The sequence below is a fragment of the Aspergillus costaricaensis genome, assembly GCF_003184835.1.
Source record: "Aspergillus costaricaensis CBS 115574 unplaced genomic scaffold BO79scaffold_22, whole genome shotgun sequence".
In the NCBI taxonomy this organism is placed as follows: Eukaryota; Fungi; Ascomycota; class Eurotiomycetes; order Eurotiales; family Aspergillaceae; genus Aspergillus; species Aspergillus costaricensis.
In genome coordinates this window covers 544,263-565,671 of record NW_020291822.1, presented here as the reverse complement: position 1 = coordinate 565,671, position 21,409 = coordinate 544,263, and the positions used below count along the sequence as shown (strand labels likewise).

The following is a 21,409-nucleotide window of genomic DNA, read 5'->3' as shown; positions in this document are numbered from 1 at the left end:
GACTGAGTTTGTGATTTGATTATTCATGGATATTGTTGTTACTTATGAAACCGGGATGGGTGGATGGATGGATGATGAATGGCGATGAGGGGACGGCGGATGACGATCGCTGAATCTCGTGCGGAGAGAGAGAGGAAGGAAACCCCACTTTGATTTTTCGCATCGCTGCTTTGCTTTGCTTTCCTTTCGCGTCATCCATCCCCTCCCCATTTCCCCATTCTCAATCCGCTTCATCGCTTAATTCGAAGACTACTTAGTACTATATTACAATGGTATAGTTTGATAACCTCGCTTGCCATCTGTGGCAATTGATCCCCTAAAATCATCTAGCGATGTCCACTAACACCCCCACCAGCCTCACGCAGACTCCTCTTACTTCGGCGCCGGCAATGGCTCCAAATCCGAAGTCTACACTCAGGTCCTAGAGCAAGCTCGAGGTTTGGTATACGACCAGCGTAACTGGGTACGATCTTCTATCCTTGCCCCCTATCCCCTAATTCTCCCCGTTTCCAGTTTCACCAGCTAACCACTCACTCCCCCCACCACGAACAGGTCAGGTAAGAACGCAACCTAAGCCCCAACTATCGCGCCCACTCTCACCCAAGCCTAACAACCAAAACAGCAACTTCTCCAACGTCGCCTCTCTTCTCTGGCACGCCTACGCCGCTCTCCCCGCCCCCTCCTCCTCCGTCAACTGGGCCGGTTTCTACATCCGCCAGGATAAGTTCCCCGTCCTCGGCGCCGCACCCTCCGAAGAAGACAGCAACAAGAAGCCCGTCCTCCTTCTCGGTCCATTCCAGGGCCGTCCGGCATGCCAGGAGATTCGCTTTGGGCGGGGTGTGTGTGGAACGGCGGCGGAGAAGCGCGAGACGGTCGTCGTGCCGGATGTGGAGAACTTCCCGGGACATATTGCTTGCGATGCGAGCAGTCGGAGTGAGATTGTGGTGCCGATTTTGAGTAAGGGGGAGGTGAGTACATATCTTCTTTATATTTCTGGTGGAGGTAGATGGATGGCTGATGTGTATGTGGTGCAGACTGTTGCGATTATCGATATTGATTGTGCGGAGCCCAATGGGTTCGATGATGAGGATAAAAAGTATTTGGAGGAGTTGGCGGCGTTGTTGGCGGAGTGTTGTGATTGGTAATTACTACACAGTAGTATGGTGTGATGTGTATATAGATTAGTCGTTGTGGGTATGATGATTTTGGTATGGTTTTATGATATATAGATTGGTTGAGTATTAACGAGATGGTAGTCATGATGGCTTGTATATTCCCAGTGCGAGATTGCATTATCCCGGGTGTTCTGTTCTTCAATTTCGATCATCGCAACGACTGTGCCAAATGTAACCGTCTAACGCCTGTGCATCGCTGGGGTCTCACGGACCCGAATGTGTCTTCCCAAGATAGTAAACGAAATATAGCGTCTAAATCAAGGCCCGCTATGGCAACCAAACATTTATCCAAAAAAAAGTCTATCAGGCGTCGCTGTATCCCAAATAAAGAAAACGAAAGTGTATGTGTGCCGCTGTTCCATGGAACGAGAAAAAGGATGCGCGTGCGCCAACCAGGGTCGCCCGTGGAATGAACAATATAAAAAGGTGTATCCGAAAAGACGGGAACAATAGAAGAAAACTTAAGCATAACCCCAGAAGAATGGGGTAGACAAGAAAGGGTGGATGGTAACCCGGACCAATGATCGGCTTAGGTGCTGAACATGCTCATTTGCCGCTTCAGAGGACTGATAGATCCTGCATCGCCATCCTCACTGACCCCCAAGCCACTGTCCGTGCCAGTTAACCCGGCATCGGTATCGATATCCCACTCCGTGTCTTCGTCGTCCTCGGTGGCTTCGAGGCCGGCATCCGAAGAGCTGTGCCAGCTCTTTTGAACGGCACCCCGTGTATTCCATCGCAGTGCTCGCTGAACGCTCTGGAACCACTCTCCGCTGCCCGCTACGACGGTCGGGAAGGGGTATTGACTTGCTTCGACGGTAACATAGTCGCCTTGGCGGAGTTCCACACGACCCTTCCCATCGAACGAGCAGTACGCGGTCGACCGGGACCCAGCAGGAACGGCAATACGAAGGAGCAGCGTATCGGAGAGAACCATGGGACGGAAGGAGAGTGTATGGGGACAGATGGGGGTCAGAAGAATGCCGGGAATAGAGGGGTGAATCAGGGAACCGCCAGCGGAAAGAGAGTATGCCGTGGAACCTGGAACCACATGTCAGTCGGCGATCAAATCAGTCTGTTTTGCGCGTCACACGTACCGGTAGGAGTAGAGAAAATGCACCCGTCCGCTTGCACCACGGTGAGCAGATCATTGTCTGCGTACAGTTCAAGGTTTGACACGTAGGGTGACGGCCCGCGATCAATCACGAGCTCGTTCAACACCTCGAACTGTTCCCCTTCCTCCACGGCACCCGCCTCGGCGCCCTTGCTGCGGTCTTTACGGAAGACCGTACAAGTAAAGCGCATCCGCAGGTTCACTCGCATACCTACATCACCCATAACTGCATTCAAGTGAGACTTGTAATTCTCAAATTCGAAATTCGTCAGGAAGCCTAAGCTCCCCAGGGAAAAGCAGAGGACCGGTGGGACAATGCGTTGGAAGAGCCAGGATGTGAAAAGCACGGTCCCGTCCCCTCCTAATGTGAGGACCAAATCGAATTTCTCAGGGGCTGTCCAGCAGAGATCCGGAGTCCAGTAGTGTAACATCTCCTCGAATCGGGGCTCCTTGTCCAGAAGCCCCTGGGCATTGAATCTTCGTGAGTTGCGAAGTTTAGCGTCTACGTAGACATTCACACCCAGATCGTTGCCGTAGCGAGGGGTGGAGAGAAGCCACTCCGCCAATTCGCGGGTCAGATGCACCAGACTGTTATCCCGCGCCTTGGTGACAATCATGACATTCTTGACAGCGCGTTTGATTGGTCTTCGCTGCAATTGCTTCGACACCTCTCGGACGCCTGTCGCTGTCTGTACCAGACGGGAGTGCGATAGCCACTCGTCGTCCGCAATCTCTTCCAATACTTTCTGAATATTTACGGCGTCATCGAAACGCTGGTGGAAGAAGCATGGTGATTGCATGACCAACCGTGCTGTCGCAGGAGAACGGTCCAGGTAGGTGCCTAACTGAATATTGGACAGAGCTGCCGAGAGCATCTGTGACGAGGAATTGCTGGAGGTGCGCTCCGTTTCTTCCGACGAGGTAGGGTTCGTGTTGAGAAGCCCCAAAGAGGCCGCCAGCGGCATATTTGAATTTTGGTGATTGCACATGGATGGTCGTGATGCGAGAGCTTTGAGAAGGGTTTGGCGAGGGATTGAATCGTTAGATAACGCGTTCCGATGATGGCCCGCTAGAGAGGCCGTCTGCCGGCGTGGCAGGAAGGACGTCGTGAAAGCGGGAACAGCGGCGCCCTCACGAGGATGATGATCGGGTTTCTGGAGAGTGCTGGGACCCAGATTGGGAGTCCCGGGAGCCGAGTCGGCCGTGTGGATATCGTTTGCAGTGTGAGAGGGATCTATGTGCGAGGCATAGTCGCGGAGGAGCGACGCTCCCACAGTGGCCGAGCGATGAGGAGGAGGAGGGCGCACCGGAGGAACTGATAGTGGTGGGGCCGCGGAGGAGGGCGGTGGTGGTGGTGGTGGTGATGAGGGCAATGATGTTGAGGAAGACGGCAGAGGGCCAGCTGCGGACGAGGGAGAAGGGTGGTTCATGGAGCCATGGTAAAGCGGGGAGGACGCCATGGACAGATATAGAAATATGACAGATTGTGTGATGCAGGAGCTGGTTGGTTCTGTCAGACGGGAACACAGAAGAGAGAATTTAGGAAAAAATGGGCTTCGATAGGTAATGATGGAATATGCTGGAGACGGAATGGAAAAACGCCGGGGGGGGAAAATAATAATAATAATGGGGAGTAACGAACTCGGATGTAACGGGGTTTGGGCGGGCGCCTTATCCAGTGTAATCCACTTCAAGGTTCATGGCGGCCGTGACCATTGGTCAGGCTAAACACTTTCCTCTGGTCGCATCCACTGGCATCGGTAGTCTAGTCTGCTGGTCGAACTTCGATAGGCTTCCACATCCTTAATAATGAGAGTCAGAGCGGGTGACTGTCATCATTGAAGCCGGGGGGATTCCAGTGCGGGTGGTAGTTAACTCCGCAACAGACACTCCGCGGGCCTGAAAAACCATTGAATGTACCGTAAAGTCCCTACTACCCCAATTAGTAAACTCACCCAAATTTCAAAAGGCCATGGAACATGCACCGAATAGAAAGAGACAGTAGTAAGTAGCTGTCGGAAATGACGTGGGTGATTTCCGAGGCTGACGGAAAAAGTAATGTGGGAATTCGTGGTGAAGCGTACAGTCAGTCAATCAAAAAGGTAGTTAGGGGGGGTGGGATGGAGATGGAGAGAGGATGCATGGTCAGTCCTACTGGAGTTAGTCTAGTGGGTGTAAAGTATGCACCTGCTCTCGCCCGTATTGTCATGATTATTTACATGATTAGTTATTTACCGGCTGAATTCATCCCTCCCATCCCATCCCTTCCCTTTCTTGTTCCACCCACCCCCATTACCTGAAGAGGCCGATCACACATATCACACACATTGAAGAACCTTCCCTTCCCTTTCCCAGGTGCAAGGGAGCATCATACTGTGCAATGTACTTGCGGCATCTGATTGATCCATCAGATTCTTTCAGCTACTACTCTATTCCATTCAGCTGTGCCCGTCGGCGCATGCCTCGGTCGCTCTCCTTTTCACTGGATGTCTCTCTCTCTCTCTCTCTCTCGTCTTCATAGATTACGACCCATTATTACACGTTGCAGAACGCAGGGATGGGGTGGCCTACAGTACTTAGTACTACTCAATTCCACTCACTAGTAATCGTCTTCATCCCACAGATCCCTGAATTTTGGCCAACTCCACACACATCCTTAGCTTTAGCTCTCTAGGACTAGAATGGTCACTTTCTATTAATATCCGGTATATTGCAGCACTCCCCCATGTGGCTGGAGCTGGGGGGTTCGCTTTGCCTTATCGCTGAGAATGTAACTCTTCCGAGACATCTAACTAATGGAGGTGGTTGGCTCCTTTCACGCACGTCCCTCGCCGTGATCCTGCTAGAGGGCTTGTCGGTTCCTGCGACGAATTCCTCCCCTGCCATTCCCTGCGTCCTTCTCTTAGCCTGCCCATCAGCCAGTAGGATATCGTCGATGACAATCCTTCTACACTCGCCCAGAAAGTCTCGTTCGCGCACATGGGTCCGCGTGCTGTCTGAAAAGCTTCCTTCGTGTGCAAGGGGTATGTGTAAAAGCCACCGAAGAATACTAGCGATAGAAGGGACGACAATTCATGGGAGCGACCGCTCGCTGGTTGTAAGCGCCCGTCGCGACTGAATTTACTTAGCTGCCGTGGTATCCGCGGGGTAATCAAGCAGCATCGATCTTCCAGGCGTAGTCGCGGTGGACCTGATCCTCAACGGACTCGCGCATGATCCCCTCCAGGGGCTGGCCATCTACATCCTCCACCATGGCAATGTCTCCATCAGTGCCAACAGCCGGTGTGCCGTGACAGATCGCTGATGCGCGCTGGTGGACCTTCTCCCACGTCTCAAAGTCAAAAGCCCCTGAGCTCTCATTCAGCAGCAGATGGCCCTTGGACGAGAAGGCTAGGGCGTGGAGGGATTTGGCGGTGGCTGCCTGTTGGGTCGACGGCTCCCGGGTGATTTCACCTGATGCATCGACGGCCAGAACAGTCGCAGAGAAGGTCATGGATAGGGGAACAGCGGCCGATAGCAAGGCAAGAAGGGCGGTATGAAGTAGCGCGGGCAGAAGAGTCAGATACTGTTATAGATGTTAAGAGAATGAGTTAGCCGCCAAGCGCCGCCAGCTGAACAGAAGTTGTCCAAATTTCGCCAGTCCATAAAACACGTACCGGTTCTCCTCTTCCTACACTCCCACCTCCGACGATGGCTAGCGTGACCACGACACCACGCCGAGGGTAGCCCCTCTCGCGTCCCAAGATCAATCTTCCGAGGACTCCCTTGATGATTCCCTCGACGTACCGTTCGCTCACACCAGCAGGTGCAGTGCCCGGCTTAACAAATACTTCCACGGTCGCTTCTTCGGGCTTCAAAGCATCTCGGCGTCCGGGAAGCTCGACGGGGGCATTGACAGAGCCCAGGATATTGGATCCAGTGGAGGGACACAGATAGGAAGCCGAGCCATCAGCGCGAGCAAGAGGGGTCAGAGTTGCGGTTGGGCCGACCATGATGACGCGCAATGTATAGGAACAGTTGGAAAGGACTCAAATAGGAAAAGAATGAATGGATAAAGGGGGGGATAGCTGGTTAGTAGTATTTCGCAACTTGATGAGCAGACTTGAGGTGATGCTCTGGACCCCAAAGAGCTTCCAAGGTCGCCTTGGAAATTTTTGGCCGCGGAGCCTGCCGAGTGCGGGCCAGCTTGTGATTGGTGGACTCTCTCCCTGCTCAACTCACTTCATTCTATACAACCGAAGAACCTGAACAGTTGTACGCCTCCTTTCTATGAATGTGCATTTAAGGCTTCCATGGCCTCACTTGGAAATCCTCATCTAGTCCCATATGAATCTCGCTCTCTGCGCTTCGTATCATTTATACATTGCAGATTGAATGATCCGATCTTCTCATCGAATCCTCGATCTCGCATAGTAACAATAACCCATCGACATCCGGCGAGTGACTTACCACCTTTACCAAACGAGGTTGACTAGGAAGTTTAAGATACGAAAAATGGGCAATTTCAGGTACTGATCCAACCTGTCATTATTTAGAACTCTACTTTTAACGAGATTTAGCAACGAGAGCGCTGTTTGATCTTTGTTTAAACCACTCCGTCAGCCGGAAGGATTGCTTCGGATGCCGACTCAAAAGCCGGAGTGTGTGCGACCGAGGGCTTTTCGCCGAAGAGTTCAAGTAGTGGCTCACTTTTGACACACTTGGAGGATGCTATCGTGGTTTCGGTGATTAACCATCGCCGAGGAATACGATATGAGGCAAGGGGCGGGATCAACGAATAACTTCCGTGTTGTATCGCTGTTACACACCGATGGCTGGCATGCTCTTTGGCAGTCTACTGTTCCGACAAGGATAGCCCGAATTGCAGGCCACGAGAGTCCAAAGTAACTTCTCTGGTATTGCCCCCGCAGTGGACCTGGGATCATCACTTCTCTGGGGCCACTGACTGTATTCATGATTATAGTATGTATTGTATCCCACACGGTTTGGATGCCGACATCATATAACCCGACCTCCCAGAGATAGATACTCCGGGTCCGACGATACCAGGGGTGGCATTTAGCATCAGCATGCCTTGTTTTAAAAGCCCGCGGTGCCCACTGGGACTTGCTATGCTGGCATCTGCACCTGTAGTGGGGGCGGTCTTCCTACCAATGCTGCATGTTATTCCTCCTTGGAGTTCATCTTCTCACATCTCCTCCTCCAAGTATTGCCTCTAAGAAATCCTGCAATCATGCCCCGGATACTCTGCCTCCACGGCAAAGGCACCAGTGGTGCCATCTTCAAGTCTCAAACGTGTTGGTTCTACGACCACTCCTCAGTTTAGTCACCTCTCAGCTAACTTGGCTCGTTCTCCTTAGCTGCGCTGCGCGCTCGATTATCTGACCTACAAATCGACTTTGAATTTGTCGATGGGTTTTACTCCTCCGATCCAGCTCCAGGGATCGACCTCTTCTACCCACCCCCTTACTACTCCTTCTGGGAGCAAGACAATATCGAAGCCGTCTTCCACAGTCGCGACTGGCTCGTGAACTACCTAAGAACCAATGGCCCGTACGATGCCCTCATGATGTTTTCGCAGGGATGCGCTGTCGGATCATCCACCGCCCTTCTTCATTTGCTCGAAGAGCCAAATCAGCCCTTGCCCTTCAAAGCTGCCATCTTTATCTGTGCGGGAGTGCCACTACGCGTGTTGGAAAAGGTGGGGTATAAGATTGCCCCCGAGGTCTGGGACAAGGACATTGTGACTCGGAAGGCACTGGCAGCGCAGGCGGACTCCTCGGCGATCTTGTCGCAGGGCTCGATGCGTTGGCAGGGGGAGAAGGGGATTAGTGCGTCTGAAGCGGATATCCGGAAGGAAATTGCGCCTTCAAATGTCCAGATCGACATCCCGACGGTGCATATATACGGTGATAAGGATCCGCGATGGTCAGCTGGCATTCAGTTATCCCAAGCGTGTAATGCAACCAAGAGGAGGATGTATAATCATGGCGGAGGACACGAAGTCCCTCGTACGAACGAGGTGACTACCGGTATGGCCGAGCTGGTGAGATGGGCACTGCGTGAGGCCGCGGTGATTGATGAGTAAACAACCTGCGCCAACTGTCGACGATTCCCTCTCGATGATCACTTTTCCATATAAAGTGCTATAGATTTTTTCCTAATTTATCTGAATACATTATCTTGCGTTCGGCAACATGTGGGCCAATGTACCAATGTATGGTGAGTATAGATGTTCGAACAGCAACAGGCGCATGCGAAATAATCTTCAGTAATGAACTACTCAGTCTAGCAATTAAATTATCTCATGTATACTGCATCCTTTTGTTTATTTGTTTTTTTTCTTTCTTTGGAAATTCCCATTTCTTTACTACTAACACCTAACTTACCGAGCCGTTCAAGTTTCCAGAGTTCTGATCGGTCTCGTGATCATACACCCAAGTTGTCTTCGCTTGAGGATCGAAGCGGACTTGGTCTTTCTTCCACATCAGTGCAACCCCGAACAGTTGGACCACGCCGCAAGCCCCCACTGCGTACATCTGACGATTATAGCCATGTGCATACGCGGTCCGGATCGCTTCCTGGACACTCATCGGCAATCCCGTGAGGTGATTCGGGTCTGCAGCAGCCTCAGCGGGCGCGAGATGCCCCTTGACGTAATTGGTCAAAATGCTATTCACAGTAGCGATGCCTAATGAGGCACCCAACATGCGTGCCTGGAGGGTCAAGCCCATTACAATGGCTAAAAGGATGTCAGTTGGAGTTGGTCGAAAAAGTGAAGCATTGGAACTGGATCCCCTTATTGTATCGGACTGACCTTGTTCACAATGTCTGACCACCAAGGGAACCGCCATATACAGGGCCGCGATGGATATCCCGGTGCCCAGACCAGTCAAAACCATGTATCCATACTCGCCCGGCCAGGCGTTCACAGTGGGAGGCACGGAAGACAGCAGAAAGGCCCCCACTATCTGTAGCACGGACCCAGCTAGCGTCAGATGCACAAACGGGGTTCTCAAGCGACCGGCGAGGACGCTGCAGCAAAATGCCCCCGCAGGGGATCCCACCCCAAAGGCAAGAACTCGGAGACCCGCCTCGATGGGGGTGAAGTTATTGACCGTTTGAAATCTCTGGGGCAACTCGATGTATAGTATAGTGATTGCAGGCCCGGTTGAGAAGAAGCCACTGCGCGACCGTCAGAGCTCCCATGTCCATGTTTAGCGAACTACGTACTACTAGATGACCATTATGGGGCGGAGAGGGCAAGTATCCACTAACATGATGATTCCCAACACCACCCTGCTTTTGAACAACCGCCATGGGAGCATTGGCTCTATGCGCACGTGCTTCCGGCTACTGAGGATCCACTCCCACGCCAGAAAGGCCGCCAGAAGGACACCCGAACCGGTTAAACACCCGATAATGATCCCCGATGACCAGGCATAGCGAACGTTGGCTTCCTCCAAGGCGGCCACTAGCAGCAGGGAAAATCCCAGAAGGAGCAGATATCCTAACAGGTCCGCCTGGGTTAGATATTGATGCAAGTTGCTCTGCGCAGTACGACTTGTTAATCTTCGAGGAAAGTTCTTCGGAAAGAACAGGCAGAGCATAATCCACGCCCATCCTCCCGCAGGCACGCTAGAGACAAGGATTAGGAATAGAGCGACACAACAGGAAGGAGTCTAGTCTGCTATGATCTTACTTGAAGAGAAAAACCCAGCGCCACGAGCTGGAGCTGCTAATGCCACCTCCGATCAGCGATCCTAAGATAAGGGCGAATGTCAGCACGCAGGACCCCACGGCATTGGCAACCTCAAATCTGTTCGGAGGCACAATGCGCAGTAGGGTATGTAGTCCAAGCGCGAAAAGTCCGGAGCCACCGATCCCTTGAAAAGTGCGGCAGATAATCCTTTCGTTTTGTCAGCAACAAGGTTCGATGCCCTCAAATCAGGATCCCCGAAGCCGGCTTACAGTTGGTCGATGGTTTGGGCGGCACCACAGCCCCCGGAAAAAGCAATGAATAGGAGCAGACTGCTCAACAAGGTTGGCTTGAGACCAAAAGCAAGCGCACATTTAGACCAAGGCGCGAGGAATCCGGTGTAGGTTAGAAGGTATGATGTGATGACCCAACTGCTTTGATCGCCTCCTTCAAGGTGTTCGCTGATGGTGACAAGCGATGTGCTGATGACTGTAATCTCAGCGGTGGCTAAGAAGAGACCCAGCCCGACACTAGTTATCGCGCGATAATCTGCATTAGGATGCATTCTACCAATCCTGGTCGGAGAAATGATTGCGTTCGCTTACCTGGCCCCTACAATCCATAGTCGAAGCCCGTGCAAATATCCCGGTCGGGATATCTGACTCTGAGGCTCAACTACCGAATGGTTGAGATTGTTTTTGTGAGTAGCTTCGGGCCTTGACAATAATGGCTTTGGGGTCACTGCTGGTAGATCTATCAACTCGGTTCTCGAGCCATGCAACTCAAAACTGCCCATGGTTCGGAGTTCGGAGTGAAGTGAGCCCCACTCAATCGACTAGAGAGACGCCAAAACTGATCTGTCTTGATGCGATCAATAGTGGATGTGTGACTTATCGTCAGATGCGTTTGTAACCTTCGGCCCCAATTCAATTAATCTTCGAACCTCGTCGATGAAGGGCTAGAGGAGATCCGCAGGACTGGCTTTCTTTTCTGGGAATTTCATACGGAAAAGAACATCTTCGTAGCTATGTTGATCGAGTTCAGCCACCAATGCAATACGCAATACTTGGCTGCTCCCCAGCCGGCGGAACTACGGGGTATGTGGCTAATCAAGAAACTAAAAGGTAGTTGAGTGGTGTGTGGAACAAACGCGAAGAACCATGAAGGGTTGCTTTGTCAAATGTTATGAACTCCTACATTCCCGTCCCCATCGATTAACTATATAGTGTGGAGATCAACATAGCGCTGCCCCCTTGGGGTGCATCAATAAGTGGATGCCGTCTCAACTGCCCTGCGAATAATATTGACAGCTTGGGTCACATCTTCCATTGACCCTCCGCCGGGAACTTCGTGCCCTCGTCCGTGAACATACACCCATCTCACCTCAGCCTTGCAGACACTATTTGACGTGGCTACCCGGCTGGCTGGCTCGTCTAGTGAGCCCCAAATGTGGGCTGTTGGAATTGGAATAATGCCTTTGGTAGCTTCAAGATCAACAGTCATCACACGACCTTTCTGAAGAGCTTCGTAATCAAGAGGGGGATGGGTGATCGAAAGGATAATTGCAAACTTGAATGGCATCTCAGCCCGAGGATCCTGCTTGGCAAGATGAATCAGGTACGTGAGGATCATCGTGCCTGCTTGGCTGAATGCGATGACCCCGTCATAGGGCCCCTCTTCAAGAAGGTACTCTTCCAAATAGTGATAAGCCGCAAACCCAGTTTGGGGGTTGTGCTCATCGAAGTAGGCATACACTGGTTCATCCTTCCAAGCCACCACATCAATACCTGTACCTCCTGCATTTAGCCGACTAGTTCGCGAGGGGTCTGTTCTCCGGCTACGGTACCTGGCTGCATCTTGGAAGGAACGGTTCCTTCAACAAAATCATAGATGTGATTATCGCCCAGTTCATACCGAATGGCAGCCGTCTGGATCTCGAATATCTTTGATGAAGAAGAGTATCGGTTAGTCCAAAAGATCGCATGAAAATGATATCGCTATCTAGGGCCAGTACTCACTCGAGAATTGGTACCCGCCCCATGTAGACTATCGAGAGGTCAGCATCAAAGAACTAATGTTGACAGCAAGTTCCACAGCAACATTACCAGAGAATGCGCATTCTGGATGGTCTAAGAAAATGTAAATTATTGTTGAGGGTCCTTACCTTCAGCAACTGGACTGGCACATCCATTTATCCCCGCGGGTTTGGGTGTCTGGCATTCTACGGAGGGTTACACACATTCCTCTGTGAGCAAGATTGCAGACTAACACTTAGCTGCATGAACCTAGTAATCCTATCATAATTTAGGACTTGACCAGTTCCAATAATGTTCCACCAACATATTGCTTTTGATGAATAGTCTTCAGGCTATGCAGGAATGCACGGCCATTTGTCAGACCTCACGGGCACACTGACAATCAGGCTTCCGGCCAAGAGCATCGATGGCGGGGCTAATAACTTCGCCTTGAGAGCTAAATAGTCATTAGCCATCTTCTGTCCTTGCTCACCCCGGCGATCTGTGATATCAATCGGGAAATGGCCATTTGAGTAGGTAAACCCCGAGCTTAAGGATCTAGAGCTTACTAAATAATTTCCTCTTAAAAGCCTACCTTACCAGGCACTCCGTTGCTCAAACCTAGTCATACCCTATTGCATTAGACATGCGCTGTCGGCTGTTGTCCATCTAAACGACTTTAGTATATCTTGATCATGGTGACCTTTTCCGGAAACAAGGCCCACAATGCCGCCGAAGGGAACCTCCTCACTCCTCTAGCCGTCGTTGGGATGTCGCTGAAATTCCCAGAAGATGCGACATCCCCGGAAGCGTTTTGGAAAATGTTGGTTGAAGGTCGATGTGTCTCTACGGAGTTTCCCAGTAATAGAATGAATATCGATGCCCATCACGATGCTGAACGAGGCCGACTTCACAGCGTCACATGCCGAGGTGCACACTTCATGAAGGAGGACCTTGGTTTTTTTGACGCCCCCTTCTTTGGGATCACTGATGCCGATGCGAAGGCTATGGATCCTCAACAGCGCCTTGCGTTAGAGACAGTTTACCGTGCGCTAGAGAATGCCGGGCTTCCGATCGAGCAGGTTGCAGGCTCCAAGACCAGCGTCTTCGCGGGCTCTTTTTGTAGCGATTACCATATGCTGCAGATTAAGGATCCGCTCAATGTGCCTAAGAATGCCACGGCAGGAACTGGTCGGAATATGATTGCGAATCGCATCAGCTGGTTCTACGACTTCCTAGGTCCTAGCGCGACTGTTGATACCGCCTGCTCAAGCAGTCTGATGGCGGTGGATCTGGCCTGTCAATCTATATGGGGCGGAGATGCTGCAATGGTATTTCAATCCCTTTCCCTCTTGATTATTGGTCTAGTATAGAATTTCTAATCCGGGATCACTAGGGCGTCGCTATTGGCTGTAATATAATCCTGGCTCCAGAGATGACCATTGGCCTAGATAATCTTGGGCTGTTATCGAGAGATAGCCACTCTTATAGCTTCGATAAGAGAGCCAATGGATATGCCAGAGGAGAAGGTGTCGGTGCTGTGGTCATCAAGCGGCTTGATGACGCTATAGCCGATGGAGACACCGTGAGGGCTGTCATTCGATCGTCCAGCTCGAATCAGGATGGGAAGACGCCTGGAATTCTGCAGCCGAGCAAGGAAGCGCAGGTTCGTTTGATCCGGGATACCTATCAAAAGGCTGGTCTGGACATGGGGGTCACTAGATATTTTGAAGCACATGGAACGGGTAAGAACACACCCCACCCATCGTAGAAGCAAACCAGCTGTTTAACTTCTGCCAGGAACACCCATCGGAGACCCGATCGAGGCTCGAGCTATTGGTACGGCATTTCGCTCATATCGGTCAGAGGAAACGCCCCTATATGTGTATGTACCAGAGCTGAGAACAACATGAAGGTGGCTAATTGGATTATAGTGGTTCTGTGAAATCCAACATCGGCCATTTGGAAGGGGCCAGCGGAATTGCTGGCTTTATAAAAGCAGTCCTTGTGTTAGAGAAGGGTGTTATTCCACCGAATAGCAGCAATCTGCAGAACACAAACCCCCAGATTGATGAAGATTATCTGAGGCTGAACGTAAGGGTACCAACATTAATAATGGCTTTGATGCTAATGGCCAGGGTAGATAGTAAAAAGCGCCATTGTCTGGCCTACTACTGGACTACGACGAGCATCTGTGAGCTCATTCGGCTTTGGTGGTGCCAATAGCCATATTGTGCTTGACGATGCTTACAATTCCCTGCGACTGAGTGGCTCCGAGAGTGTTGGCTACCAGACTGTAATAGTGCCTGCACTGGGGCAGATCAATGGTATACGACAATTGAATAGTCACCACAGTACTAATTGTGTAGACAAGTTTAACGACCCCAAAACTTCCTGCAAAACAGTTCCGAAGCTGCTCGTCTGGTCAGCCGCAGACCAAGCAGGCATAAAACGTCTTGCAGAGAGCTGGAGCACGTATCTCGCAGGTTTATCAGTTGAGGAGCCAGAAGAGTACCTGGGGGATTTAGCACATACCTTATGTGGCAGGCGAAGCCACTGGGCCTGGAGGTCGTTCGTTGTTGCTAAACCAGGGGTACTTCTACACGATCTGACCAACCAGTTTTCCCCCGCTACCCAAAGCGTTGATTCGCCACACCTTGCATTTGTCTTCACTGGCGTAAGGATCCTCAAGAAAATGACTCTATGGCATGCTGACATTGAACAGCAAGGCGCTCAATGGTACGCAATGGGTCGGGAGCTTATAGGTCATTATGAAGTTTTCTCAAGGACCCTTACCGAATTGGGCGCGTATCTCAAAGATCTTGGATGTTCTTGGGATATTTTGGGTGAGTAGACTGACGATATATCTTGCATCTCTCTGACTTTTATATGATAGAGGAACTACAGAAACCAGGGCTGGATTCGAATGTGAATGACCCATCTTATGGCCAGCCACTTTGCACGGCACTACAAATTGCACTGGTAGATCTTCTTGAAAGCTGGGGTATTTCGCCTGCTGCAGTGGTTGGCCATTCCTCTGGTGAGATTGCCGCGGCGTAAGTCCTCCCTAGTGCTTTAACGCTCATTACATCCTACTAAGCCTTCTTGCAACTGCAGATACTCTTCCGGGGCGTTAACGAAGTGGTCTGCGCTAAAGATCGCATACTTCAGAGGTTCCCTAGCAGGAGAATTAGGAAGATCTAGCAGCATGAAAGGAGCTATGCTTGCTGTAGGTCTGTCTAGGGAAAATGCCCAGAAATACTTAGGCAAACTTGAGCCCCAGTTCGAGAGGTTGGAAGTCGTTGTCGCTTGCGTAAATAGTCCTCAGAGTGTCACAATATCCGGGAAGCTGGAGCAGATCGACGCACTGCATGACCTACTAAGTCGGGACGGCATATTTTCCCGCAAGCTGGCAGTTAATGTTGCTTACCACTCCTTCCAGATGTGTGAGATAGCTGACAGATATTTCACTGCTCTCGGAGATTTGGAGTCACCATGCAAAAGGAAGAAAAGGGGGCCATTCATGGTGTCCTCCGTCACTGGGACATTGACTTCCAGTGAGCGGCTAGTGGAGCCGGAGTACTGGGTCCACAACATGGTCTCGCCAGTGTTGTTCAACGAGGCAGTAAGCTATCTATGCTCCCAATCTGGCAAGACATACAAGAAGATCGATGGAAGTCACCGCCATTCTGTCAGGATTGGTCATCTCCTAGAAATTGGCCCACATTGTGCACTGCAGGGGCCGTGTCGAGATATTGTCAGTGTATTAAGAAAGAGCGACAAGGTTTCATACGTTCCTTTCCTGGTACGCAACCGTTCTGCTCTGGAATGCGCCATGGAAGCTGCTGGTCGCCTCCACTGCAGTGGATTTCCGATCAAATTGACATCGGTCAATGGTGATGGCGATGCGAAGGCTCGACGAAGACCGCGTGTGCTAGTTGATCTGCCTGACTATCCCTTCAATCACTCTACATCTTACTGGCATGAAAGCCGGTTGAGCGAGGGATACAGATTACGTCAATATGGCTACCTAGAGCTTCTCGGTGCCCCAGAGCCTAATGGAAACCCAATGGAGGCCACCTGGAGGAACATCATCCGCGTCTCGGATATCCCCTGGGTGCAGGATCATAAGATCAATAGCACTATTCTATATCCAGGTGCTGGTATGCTGGTCATGGCAATCGAAGCCATCAAGCAAATGGCTGATCCGGACCGACTCCTTACTGGCTTCAATATACGGGATGCCGTATTCTCTACTGCCCTGCAGATCCCTACGCACGCAGAAGGAATCGAAGTCAATGTTCACCTCAAACGCACGAAAGAGGGGAGGTCTGACGCCACCGGATGGTTTGAATGGCGCATATATGCATACGACAATGGGAACTGGGTGGAAAACAGCACAGGGTCTATCCAAGCTCTGTATGAGAGCCGAAACACAAGCTTTGAAGCTGACGTTAGGGAAGAAAGAGTATGGGAATGTCATCTTCTTGAGACCTACAACAGTGCGGTACGCTCATGTACTTCGACCATTGATGCAAAGTCTTTCTATAAGCATCTCAACAGCTGTGGATATCAGTACGGGCCTGAATTTGCCGCGATTCAAAGCCTCAGTTACAGTGAGTCGGACTGCAAGGCGCTCGTCACAGACATCCGGACATTCCAGCCTACCGGCGTTTACCCGACTCATACTATACATCCTACAACACTGGACGCCATCATTCAGATGGCAGCCGGACTGGAATCAACCATGGGCCAGAGTGCGACCAATGTGACTGTACCTGTGCGGATTGACCAGCTCTGGTTGACCAACTCAGGTGGTCTCAGCCATCCATTCGCAGATGCTGTCAGGGTTTGTGCTACTTTCAGTCAATCTGTTGTAGGATATAAAAGTTACTCAATGACAGCAGTAGATGGGGAAGTCTCTAAAGCACTACTGAATCTTGAAGGCTTAAAGGTGACGGCCATTGCCGGCGGAGGGACGACCCCTGTCTCGGACCAATTCATGACGGACAACCTATGCCACTACATAGCACATAAACCTGACATTGACCTCTTGACAAGTGAAGAGGCCCAGAGCCTTTATGGGGTCCACGAATCTCAGGTCAAAGAGCCAGTGGAGTACTACACTGAGCTTGACTTTCTTGCAGCGACCTGCGTGAGCAGGTATGCAGCCTCGTTCCGCGAAGAGGAAAGGGACAACATGCCACCTCACTTAAACAAATACATCGACTGGGCTCTCGAAGTCAAAAGAACACTCGATCAGGGTTTATCCGAAATCAGCTCCAAACAATGGTTAGATCGCATGCATGATGATGACTATGTCAGCAAGCTACATAAACGAATTGAGAGTGGCAGTAAAAGGGGTCAGTTAACGAGTAACTTATGCCGAAATCTGGCTGGTTTCGTGAACGATCCGCTTTCCCATCTGTTCGGCAACAACCTGCTCGCGGATGTGTATCGCGAAATGGTAAGCAAGTCTGAAACTAAATGGACATGGTCTGGTATTATTAACACGTTAACATATATAGCTTTGCGCCGACTCAATAAAATCACGGCTGGATAGGGTCATCGGCGCACTGGGACACAAAAACCCACGGATGAAAATCCTAGAAGTGGGAGCTGGCACAGGAGCCATGACTGACTTCTGCATCAGGGCGTTGAGCATGGACTCTCCAGCGGACCCAAATCTGCGTCGTTACGGTCAGTGGGACTTTACTGATATTTCGAGCTCCTTTTTCCCGGGAGCACAGGAAATGTTTGCAGCAGAAGGCCAGCGTATGCGATTCAAAGTTCTTGATATAGAACAGGATCCTGAGATACAGGGGTTTGAGTGTGGCACTTATGATATGGTCGTAGCATTCATGGTAAGATAGAGTGCGGACAGGTATGGGTTCTCGCTAATGTTCCTAGGTAATACATGCCACGAAGGATTTGGTTGTTAGCTTGAATAATGTGCGGAAACTATTGAAGAAGTGCGTGAATTTGTCTTTACCTAAGAAAGGAATACCTACTGATATGGGTCTAGGGGTGGAAAGCTTCTACTGTTCGAAATCACTCACCTTCACCCGCTCAGGCTCAATCTTATCTTTGGTTTGCTTGATGGATGGTGGAGAAGTACGTCATTCTTTGCTCGCGTCCTGATCCCCACTGACCATAGTAGGTACGGAAACATACCGCCAGACAGGCCCCTGCATCAGTTCCGAGAAGTGGGGAGAGCTCCTAAAGGAGACAGGCTTCTCAGGATGCGATGTTGTAGTCGATGATTACGAGGCCGATGTTTGCCGTGAAGGAAGCATGATTGTGTCAACAGCCGTAGCTCCACTCCCTACCGATATCACGGCAGTGAACATCATCATCAATCCGGAAGACCAGACACAGGCTGATCTGGCTGCGGCAATATCTGATCGGCTCCAGCAGCTTAGTATTTCAAAGATCACCCTAACATCCATGACTGACATCGCACAGCGAAAGCTATCGGCGAACTTGTTAGACATCAGCCTTCTGGAAGCGACAACCCCTTTTGTATATGACATGAATAGCTCGGATTATGGAAGCTTGCAGGCGCTGGTAGCTTCCACCAAGAGCCTCATCTGGGTTGATGAGGGCGGAGGGCGGCAGCCTCATCCCAAGTACCGACTACTCGACGGGCTGTTTAGGGCTCTTAGTGGGGAGATGTACCGGGCTCGACTGACAAACCTGAGTCTGGAGCGTCACTCCTCAAGGGAGCACAAAGCAGCGCAGATTTGCAAGCTAGTCTTGTGTGTCATTGGTGATGTTGAAAGGGGTGCAGACACGGAATACACGGAAATAGATGGAATACTTCACATCAGTCGCCTAGTAGATGCTAGGTCACTGTCCCAAGAGGTAGCCAGAAAGGCTCTTCCACAGCACGAGGAGCTGCTACCGTATGGTTCAGGGCCATCGTTGAGACTGAAGATAGGATCACCTGGTCTCCTGAACACGCTGCATTTCATCGAGGACAGGTCCCTGGAAAAGCCACTTGGCCCAAAGGACATACGAATCAAGGTCAAAGCCGCTGGTTTGAATTTCCGCGACGTGCTTGTTGCACTGGGAAGGTTGGAGAGCGATACCCTCGGGGCAGAATTTGCTGGTGAAGTTGTCCAGGTTGGAGATCAATGCCAGAAGTTCCGGCCCGGCGATAGAGTTGTCGCCTTCCATGCCTGCCGCTATGCTAATCATGTTATTTTACGAGAGGACATGCCCATAGTTGGGATCAAGGACGAGAAGATGCCGTTCACGACGGCTGCTGCTATCCCTGTAGCTTATGCAACGGCGTGGATAAGTCTTACCAAGATAGCAGCGCTTCAAGCAGGAGAATCCATACTGATTCACTCTGGGGCAGGCGGTACAGGACAGGCTGCTATACTGGTTGCCCAATACCTAGGAGCAACTGTCTTTGCAACAGTTTCGACTGAAGAGAAGCGGCAGCTTCTGATGGACCGGTATAATATCCCAACGGAGCATATTTTCTCTAGCCGGAACACACTATTCGCGAAGGGTATCCGTCGGTTGACTGCCGACAGAGGTGTAGATGTTGTTTTGAATTCGCTTTCAGGTGACGGGCTTATTGCCTCGTGGGAATGCATTGCACCGTACGGTCGGTTTGTGGAGATCGGCAAGAACGATATCCTGTCGAACTCCAAACTGCCAATGCACCAATTTGAGCGAAACGTGAGCTTCACGGCTACTGACCTTGCTGGGATGTCGATCGACAGGCCGCATATAATCAGAGCAGCTTTGGAGACAGTATTCTCCCTACTCGAAGAAGGCAAACTAGGCCTTATTCATCCTCTGCAGGTCCGAGGTATTGCAGATATTGAACAGGCCTTCAGGCAGATGCAGACTGGAAAGAACTCGGGCAAGACTGTGTTGGAAATGAGGGACACGGACAAAGTGATGGTAAGTCATGCGATTAAGGTAGAAACAATATATGCTAAACCAAACAGACTGTTCTGGACACGAAGCCTACATACACATTCAAGCCAGATGCCACATATGTTATTGCTGGTGGCCTGGGCGGCCTTGGTCGAAGCATTTCTCGTTGGCTTGTTGAGCGGGGAGCACGCAATTTGATACTGCTTTCGCGCTCTGGCCCGGCAAGCCTGCATGCCAGGAGCTTGATTGAAGAGCTGCACGCGCGAGGCGTACGAGTCATTACTCCTGCATGTGATATCACAAACAGAGAACTACTCAAGACAGTTCTCGAGGTCTGCAGCCAGCTGATGCCTCCGATTAAGGGCTGTGTGCAGGCATCAATGGTCGTTCGCGTAAGCTCCCCCAGCAAAAGAAGTTGCCCCAAACAACGCACCACAACTAACTCTCTGCAATGTATAGGCTCATAACTTCGAAAGCCTACCCTACCAATCCTGGAAGGAGACCACAGCCCCCAAAGTCCAGGGATCATGGTACCTCCACGAGCTCCTCCCACGAGGCATGGACTTTTTTGTTCTCATGTCCTCCGTCTCGGGTATCATGGGAGTAGTCAGTGACTCTGGCTACGCCGCAGGCAACACGTTCGAGGACGGACTAGCGAGATATCGCGTCGGAATCGGCGAAAAGGCGGTCTCACTCGACCTAGGACTCTTCCTAACAGCAGGATACCTCAAAGAGAACCCCGAGAGTCGAGAGCTATTCCTCTCTAAGACGGTCCTTAACGAAATACAAGAATCCCATCTACACGCCCTACTAGACACGTACTGCGACCCCACTCAAGGCCCGATCCCCATGCAGGAAAGCCAAGTGGTCGTGGGCATCACACCCAGCAGACAGAAACTGAAAACGAACAAAGCCGAATGGCTAGACCGCCCACTCTTCCGACATTTATCACTGACCGACGGCAGCACAGAGAGTAGAGGAAACTCCGAAGACTCCTCCAACCTGGCAGCCCTGTTTGCGGGGGCGTCATCGACAGAGGAGGCCAAGGCGATCGCCATGCGCGCAACACGGGAGAAGCTCTCCATTATGATGTCGACGCCAGTGGACGAGATCGACACGGACAAGCCCATTCACCAATACGGAGTGGACTCGCTGGCGGGGGTGGAGCTGCGGAATTGGTTTGCGCGCGAGCTGCGGGCGGACCTGGCCATGTTTGACATTTTGGGTGGTGCGAGTCTTGCATCGGTGGTAACGTTGGCAGTGGGGAAGAGCGAATACCGACGATGATCGGGTGAGCTGTACGGAGTAGGCTTTGAGTATGCGGGGGGGTGGTTGCACTGCAGGAATAGAATAGTCGGGTATTCAATTCTCGGATTTCTGCATCGGGCTTTGCCCCGACGGCAATTGACGGATATTGAGTTTCCATTTTGGGAAGTATCCAGATCCAGTATATACATACCGCCAGTATAGAAGTAGCCCTGAATAAACCACTTCGAACTCACCTATATTC

At 51.1% G+C, this 21,409-nt stretch overlaps 6 protein-coding genes across 6 annotated transcripts; 3 read left to right on the top strand and 3 right to left on the bottom strand.

Moving 5' to 3' along the window:
• Positions 1 to 205: 205 nt before the first annotated feature.
• BO79DRAFT_209931 (GAF domain-containing protein) lies at positions 206 to 1,249 on the top strand. The gene is made up of 4 exons (XM_025682703.1): positions 206 to 272; positions 356 to 465; positions 620 to 968; positions 1,035 to 1,249. Exons 1-4 carry the CDS (start codon positions 270 to 272, stop codon positions 1,143 to 1,145), a joined length of 573 nt encoding a protein of 190 aa, XP_025538066.1. The 5' UTR covers positions 206 to 269; the 3' UTR covers positions 1,146 to 1,249.
• BO79DRAFT_197876 (putative NAD+ kinase Utr1) lies at positions 1,250 to 3,848 on the bottom strand. The gene is made up of 2 exons (XM_025681305.1): positions 2,273 to 3,848; positions 1,250 to 2,216 (listed from the first exon to the last, which is right to left on the bottom strand). Exons 1-2 carry the CDS (start codon positions 3,747 to 3,749, stop codon positions 1,705 to 1,707), a joined length of 1,989 nt encoding a protein of 662 aa, XP_025538065.1. The 5' UTR covers positions 3,750 to 3,848; the 3' UTR covers positions 1,250 to 1,704.
• Positions 3,849 to 4,991: 1,143 nt separating this feature from the next.
• BO79DRAFT_176136 (putative exosome complex subunit Rrp46) lies at positions 4,992 to 6,375 on the bottom strand. Its single transcript, XM_025679836.1, has 2 exons — positions 5,946 to 6,375; positions 4,992 to 5,854 (listed from the first exon to the last, which is right to left on the bottom strand). Exons 1-2 carry the CDS (start codon positions 6,279 to 6,281, stop codon positions 5,441 to 5,443), a joined length of 750 nt encoding a protein of 249 aa, XP_025538064.1. The 5' UTR covers positions 6,282 to 6,375; the 3' UTR covers positions 4,992 to 5,440.
• Positions 6,376 to 7,522: 1,147 nt separating this feature from the next.
• Positions 7,523 to 8,377, top strand: BO79DRAFT_269681 (putative EF-hand calcium-binding domain protein; the record flags this gene model as incomplete). The annotated part of the gene is made up of 2 exons (XM_025687228.1): positions 7,523 to 7,586; positions 7,650 to 8,377. 2 exons carry the CDS (start codon positions 7,523 to 7,525, stop codon positions 8,375 to 8,377), a joined length of 792 nt encoding a protein of 263 aa, XP_025538063.1.
• Positions 8,378 to 8,669: 292 nt separating this feature from the next.
• Positions 8,670 to 12,033, bottom strand: BO79DRAFT_269677 (uncharacterized protein; the record flags this gene model as incomplete). The annotated part of the gene is made up of 8 exons (XM_025687227.1): positions 8,670 to 9,031; positions 9,107 to 9,474; positions 9,526 to 9,927; positions 9,992 to 10,198; positions 10,261 to 10,518; positions 11,361 to 11,775; positions 11,835 to 11,931; positions 12,007 to 12,033. Coding segments are annotated over 8 exons (2,136 nt in total), but the record flags the coding sequence as incomplete, so codon positions are not given.
• A 665-nt stretch (positions 12,034 to 12,698) lies between these two features.
• On the top strand, positions 12,699 to 21,186 carry BO79DRAFT_269671 (type I polyketide synthase; the record flags this gene model as incomplete). Its single annotated transcript, XM_025687226.1, has 15 exons — positions 12,699 to 13,334; positions 13,400 to 13,748; positions 13,804 to 13,888; positions 13,938 to 14,097; positions 14,147 to 14,680; positions 14,729 to 14,849; positions 14,900 to 15,059; positions 15,121 to 17,166; positions 17,254 to 17,470; positions 17,532 to 17,867; positions 17,914 to 17,975; positions 18,029 to 18,117; positions 18,164 to 19,923; positions 19,971 to 20,291; positions 20,359 to 21,186. The coding sequence occupies 15 exons, from the start codon at positions 12,699 to 12,701 to the stop codon at positions 21,184 to 21,186; spliced, it is 7,704 nt and encodes a 2,567-aa protein (XP_025538061.1).
• Positions 21,187 to 21,409: the final 223 nt, after the last annotated feature.

Coding starts and splice junctions, on each gene's coding strand:
- BO79DRAFT_209931 (XM_025682703.1), top strand. Junction 466..619: donor TACGACCAGCGTAACTGGGT/ACGATCTTCTAT, acceptor TAACAACCAAAA/CAGCAACTTCTCCAACGTCG. Junction 969..1,034: donor CGATTTTGAGTAAGGGGGAG/GTGAGTACATAT, acceptor TATGTGGTGCAG/ACTGTTGCGATTATCGATAT.
- BO79DRAFT_197876 (XM_025681305.1), bottom strand. CDS start 3,749: ATGGCGTCCTCCCCGCTTTACCATGGCTCCATGAACCACCCTTCTCCC. Junction 2,217..2,272: donor CATTTTCTCTACTCCTACCG/GTACGTGTGACG, acceptor ATGTGGTTCCAG/GTTCCACGGCATACTCTCTT.
- BO79DRAFT_176136 (XM_025679836.1), bottom strand. CDS start 6,281: ATGGTCGGCCCAACCGCAACTCTGACCCCTCTTGCTCGCGCTGATGGC. Junction 5,855..5,945: donor GTGTAGGAAGAGGAGAACCG/GTACGTGTTTTA, acceptor CATCTATAACAG/TATCTGACTCTTCTGCCCGC.